This window comes from Rhopilema esculentum, chromosome 2, assembly GCF_057945365.1.
Source record: "Rhopilema esculentum isolate cy_ngs chromosome 2, ASM5794536v1, whole genome shotgun sequence".
NCBI classification, from domain to species: domain Eukaryota; kingdom Metazoa; phylum Cnidaria; class Scyphozoa; order Rhizostomeae; family Rhizostomatidae; genus Rhopilema; species Rhopilema esculentum.
In genome coordinates, this window is record NC_142816.1 from 6,839,608 (window position 1) to 6,845,404 (window position 5,797).

At 36.0% G+C, this 5,797-nt stretch overlaps 2 protein-coding genes across 7 annotated transcripts in view; one reads left to right on the top strand and one right to left on the bottom strand.

The window, feature by feature from the left end:
* Window positions 1-5,565, top strand: part of LOC148960590 (protein FAM124A-like) — a 23,009-nt gene extending 17,444 nt beyond the window's left edge. For all 6 annotated transcript variants that reach the window (XM_065214823.2, XM_065214820.2, XM_065214819.2 and 3 more), the window contains exon 2: window positions 660-5,565. In XM_065214823.2, the coding sequence (XP_065070895.2) occupies window positions 689-1,687 (999 nt within the window). In that variant the 5' untranslated portion in view covers window positions 660-688 and the 3' untranslated portion in view covers window positions 1,688-5,565. The remainder of the gene's footprint in view (window positions 1-659) is intronic.
* LOC135695667 (uncharacterized) lies at window positions 2,529-5,612 on the bottom strand. Its single transcript, XM_065214833.2, has 3 exons — window positions 5,441-5,612; window positions 2,964-3,025; window positions 2,529-2,835 (listed from the first exon to the last, which is right to left on the bottom strand). The coding sequence occupies exons 1-3, from the start codon at window positions 5,610-5,612 to the stop codon at window positions 2,713-2,715; spliced, it is 357 nt and encodes a 118-aa protein (XP_065070905.2). The 3' UTR covers window positions 2,529-2,712.
* Between the last annotated feature and the right edge of the window lie 185 nt (window positions 5,613-5,797).

The following is a 5,797-nucleotide window of genomic DNA, read 5'->3' on the forward strand; positions in this document are numbered from 1 at the left end:
CTAGCAACAACCGTCCACTATAATTCTCTACTGTTTTTCTTTTTTTTTCTCTACTGTTTTCTTGCCATAATCACGCAACTTTCTTGCCTTTCTTCTGACCACCTCCCCAGGCATTTTCTAAGCACGACCTAGAAATCTCAAATTAGCATTGTAACTTCCAACAGGGCTTTTCTACCTCCATCGCCCTGCTAATGCTTCGATTTCATGAAAAAATCTCAACTATTCGCTCCAACTGCTTAAATATTATGATTTCTAAAACGAGCAAACGTAATCAAAAATTGTTCTAGTACGAAATAGATTAGCTTTTCTGCCAACAAGGTAGGTTGAAAATAAATCAATTTAGCTGTTCTCACGAATCGAGAGTGGTTGGTAACCGTAAAGTCGGATGCGACTGTGTACATTCGAATTTCTCTTGAGTGTTGCTATCTGTTTTTTGCTGTTTTTGGTTGCCCCTGTGGCTATTTGAAGCACAAAGGAGTGGTAGGCAAACCAATATCACAGTTTTATAGAGAGTTAAGAAGTTGAGGAATACACAATCCTATTTCTGTAGTGGTTTAAACGAATTTAAACAGTAAAGGTTTAAATGAGTCTTAACTGACATGGTTCTTTGAATTGGGATGGTACTAGCAGTGGTTAATCAAGCTTAATTTCAATTTCAGAGTACCATCGTAAACAACAACATATCAACATGGATATGGATACAGATATCAGCATTGGACTGCACTTGCAAGCGAAAACTGAAGAAGAGATGTCCATTCTCATTGCAACTCTAGGCAAGCTTGCAGAGGAAACAAACTCATTATTTAAAGTTAGCTTGATGGAAAAAGAAGGAAGATTCACAAAGGAGAGATACTTTCGAGAACTAAAGAGTCAATTATCCATAAGCAGTGGATATTCAAGTTTCGACTCAATACCTTCAATTTGTAAATCCAAAAGAAGTAATTTGCTTTCCTCCCAGGCATTGAGCGTTATATTGCACATTGAACAAAATATTGAAAACGATAAATTGGCCAATGTACTACAACACGAGCCATGGAGATTCCACCACACAATGCAGTTGTTAGACTGGGAGAATTCCTGTGTGGTCGCAAAGCAAGATTTCTTTGAATTGAGCCCGGAATTACCTCTTGTAAACGTAAGTCTAAATTCTACTCGTAACATCATTAGGTACAACCTGTTTGTAAAGAACATCCGGCGAATGCGAAGATTTTATGAAGACCTGCTCTCGATGGCGCCAACTTTCGTTTCAGAAGATGGTTATTGTTGCTTCATATTGAAGTTTAACCCTGATTATGAAATACAGTTCTCGTTGAAGAGATCGCCTCATTTGGATATTGTGGTCGGAAAGCACTCGCAGCTTATCCTTGAATTTCCGAGAAACAGCTCTTTGTTCGGCAGGCTTGTTGGTAAAACGCTAATAGAAACATGCGACCCTGAAGGAAATAATTTGCTTCTTATTGCAAGGTCCATTGTAGCTACAGAAAACATTGGCAAAGGTAGAATGCTTCAGCGAAGCCCGAGTATTCAGTCAAGTGGTAGCTCAACTGTTGTCGGTGACTGCTCTTTGATTAGAACTCGCCGCAAAACGTCAAATCGTTCAAGCTCAACCAGTGAATCAGAGGCTTCGTCGAACTCTTCGTCATGGCAAGATGGAATAATATACTCGGGACATCCCATCGTGCTGTGAAATAATGTATTTGAAACACACCACAACGTCATTAGTATCTTAGGGTGCATGACAGTGGAGACAATTTGCAGTATGTGTCCTGGGATGATAATGGTAGCTCCGTTAGCTAGCATTTTCAGGGAGGTTGATTCAAGCAATACTGCATAAATAAGAGATTTCATAATTTATCCTAGCATTTACAAGACGTCTGAGATGTCAGAACAGATAAATATGTCAAAGTTCACTGCCTACAATTTTAACTAGTTATGGTTTCAGTGAGTCATCTCTTCACCCTTTATTCACTTTACACTAATTCCTAAAATCCATAAGATCTGTCTCTTATTATCAAATCAAGCAATTGCATTTTAATGACGTTTAAGGAAATAATAGAATTGTCAAGATTGAATATTTACTAATGCCCACAGGGGATTGAAGTTTATACAGCAGATAATAATTCTGAATGAGAAGTTAGTGAATATGTTAATAAACTATTTCATATCCTGGATGACTTGGCTTGATGGATGACGTGAAAGACTTGGATGAATGACGAATTTGCTCATGTTTCAGCTGTAAACTTAGAAATGATGCTCAATCTACAAAATACAATTATCATATATAATATAATGTATTTATTTGTAAATATTTTAAAAGATATTAGTATACAATGATATTGTTCATTCATCATCATAGATCAAAGCCACAATGTGCAATGTCTACTAAATCTTCTTTCTTGTTTTACATAAACAACTACAAATCATTGAATTTTCAAAACATTGCTTGTTGTCTTAAACCAAATCATATCAAGCAAATTTATCCATTGGTTAACGTTTTACCCTTAATAAGGATATGAACAAAGCACTAAAAGAAGCTTTGGCCTTGAAGCTATGTGACAAGGAATATCTTTTGCCTGAACAACCAACAGTTGCTGATACCTTAAAGTTAGACTGAATTCAACAAGCCAGGAATAATTCATAAACCATTCTCAATAATGCCTATGAGCATTAATTCACACTCTCAGGACTCAACAGTCTTGCTTTGCTCTTCATTTACTTGTGCTTTTTTGCATCAATTCTCTGCTTTAGGTTTTCTATATGCTTTTGCACTTGCTCATCTTCAGTCTCGTCAACTGTGAACAACCTTCTTCGCCAACCTTGAGCATATCTTCTTATCTACAAAAAAATCCCAATATATTCCAATCTAAAGTAAAAAATATCTTAGAATTGTTTCACCTGAAAATTGTATGAATATTATACCTATACTTAAAAATAATGAAACATGCAGAAATAAGAAGACTTACTGAACTAAAACAGTGCTCTTCCTGTGGAAATTCATGCCAGAAGACAAAATAGCATGTCATGACTAAAAAAGAATATCCTTATCAAAAAACTGCTGTTAACAACTAATTTTAGTTACTAATTCACAAAATAATAGAAATATTGAACCTACTTACGGTTTCAGTACATAACAAAATCACAAGCATTTAATAAATAAACCCTAAACCCAGTCTGCAGAGTATAGTGGTTCTCGACACTTCATAGAATTCCGTTGTTCTGTCCAGAAGTTGCCAGATTTTCGTAATCTGCGAAATATTTTCTTCATAGTGCATGACCCTCACATTGAACATTAACTCATAAATGGGAATGATAAATATTGATAATAAGTAACAATGATAAGAGCTGGACAGTAACGGAAAGAAATACTATAATAAAAAGAGCTGTTGATATTCATTTTGAGGAAACAAGGTAAAACTGTTATAGAGGAGCCTCTTAGTGAGAGACTCTGTCTTGAAGCTCCAAAAGAATCTGAAAACACAGATAATACAGTCAGGGAGGATGAGGGAGAGAATTTTTAAACAGAGTCAGAATCTGATTTTGATTCATACAACGAAGAAGAAAAAAGTCTAACTTCTAGATGATGGCAAAGGTTAGGCAGTTGTGGTTAGATAATACCCTAATTCCCCCTTAAGTCCTGAAGGACTTCGCTTAACAAATAAAATTGGATGGACAATTGCCTTTGTAAGATGATCCACGCAGGCAGTTTATCGCCCTTGCAAAAATTTCTTCACAAAAAGGCCTCTGCACTGTCATTTTGGCTGCCTGCGCTGCATGCAAATCACAGTTTACCAGTTATCAGGCGTGCAAGCACAGCTTTTTCAGGAAAACGTATCAGCCCCAATTAATTGCTCAGGATGATCTCGTGGGTTTTTTGTACCCTAAACCTGATGACCCAGATACTGAAACACTTGGTTTTGCCATGTCATAAATCCAAAATTAGCATTGCTTTTCATAGGCTATTTGCACTTCATTTTTAAGAATACTATAAATTTTGTCAAGCCTCAATATTTTTGAAAATTTTTATTGTGATTCTTAATGAATTCTTAAAGAATTCCTTTTCAAATATTTTTGTTTCTCTTTTGTTCATGCCCTACCTGATGGGGCTTTGAGCTACCAACAATTTCAGCATTAATCTCAAAGTACATAGCTCTTTTAGACATGCTTAAATGTATAGCAGCTAAGGGTAAAGGTGGGCAAAAACCTCATGCAAATTATTTGCTCCTTTTATTATTTATAACTTCAAACAGTTCTGACAAGTCACAATATCAAGACTTTGTTCTGACCATTCAACTTGAGAGATATTGTCCCGGTCTCAAGATTCAATATTGTTGAATAAGATAAAAAATATATCAATGACACCAAGAAAGTGATCAAAACCTTGAAATAGCAATATTCCTTTTGAATATTCATTTAAGAGAAAGGTTGTATTAGTAAAAATTGCTTCAAATGGTGCATTTTTCTGCAAGCTGGAAGCATCCAAAGTCAAAAAATTTTTAACACTTCAGGGCAACCATGGTGCTACTTCGGGTAAAAGTAAATCTTGTGTGCTTGTCTTGATATGAAAGTATATAGGGGTTTGGAGGCCAATATAAAGAAATTGAATAAATATAATTTAATCCTCTGCATAAAACACTGAATGTCTATAAATGTGGTTTGTCCATTTTGTCCATAAAGTAGAGCAAAAGCCTGCTTCCTATAGAAAATTTTAAATTTTATGTGCAATTTTGAATTTCTGCATGCTAAGCTGGTCATTCTAAAATAAATTTGTGCATGAATTTGCCATACTCTGCAGACTGGCCTAAAACCCTCTCTTTTGGAAACAGGGGCAGATACCGGGTGTCGCACAGGTCACAAGAAGGCATCCAGATTTCAGAATTGCGTTTATGTCTTCAGTCCGTTAATATTAGCAATCATATTTACCATAATATCTTATTTTCCTCCTTAGAGTTAATACATTTAACCATTACCCTATAAACACAGGGCCTACCTTGGTCAATCTTACACCTAATGCTACGATTCATTTCAATATAGAAGAAATTATTAAAGAAACATCATAGGCTGTGAACAAGATAATTTTTAAGCATGTCGCCCTTCCAGAAGAGGTCAAAGAGAAAGTGTGGTCAGTTTGATTGGCAATAAAATCAACTTCATGGGCCAGATAGCTCAGAATCTCAGATTGAAAAAGACATTTGCCTTGGTTTATCTACTGAAAAAATCAGAAGGAAATCTGCAGGCATCAGCTTGTAATCAGGTCAAGGTGGGCGTGGAAATCAAATGGGAACCACATATAGCCACCCTCTTCCTAATTAATCATAATTTTGTCTTTCATCAAAAATTGGATACAAGTTTTCAAATCTTATAACGCACCACAAGCTGAAGCCTACAGGGTATGATGATTAAATTAACCATTGAATAAGAAATCAAAAAGAAATAAACCAACATGCGCAAGTCAGCCAAGTAAATGCAATGAACTTTCCTTGATGATTCGGGAACCAAAGCGGTCTTTCCAGTTCTGGATGTGTTTTGATGTACCTAGCAACTTCATCTGGGTTCGGTGGTCTTTCTGTGGACATTTCGAGCCTGGCAGCGTTTTTGCTATCACCATTCGCCATTTTTTCTAGCTAATAGCGCCACATTTTGGGCCTACCTCTTTTCCAATACTATCACCACGCGTGGCCTCGTTACGTAATCCGTGCAACCGAATTTTTACTATCCGGGAAGATCACTAAAAGTGATAGTGTAAATTCACTACAGTGAATATATAATGACGTTATCAGTGATTATATTATGATAAAAA

Coding starts and splice junctions, on each gene's coding strand:
- LOC135695667 (XM_065214833.2), bottom strand. CDS start 5,612: ATGGCGAATGGTGATAGCAAAAACGCTGCCAGGCTCGAAATGTCCACA. Junction 3,026..5,440: donor TACTTGGCTGACTTGCGCAT/GTTGGTTTATTT, acceptor ATTCTTTTTTAG/TCATGACATGCTATTTTGTC. Junction 2,836..2,963: donor AAGAGCACTGTTTTAGTTCA/GTAAGTCTTCTT, acceptor ATTTTTTTGTAG/ATAAGAAGATATGCTCAAGG.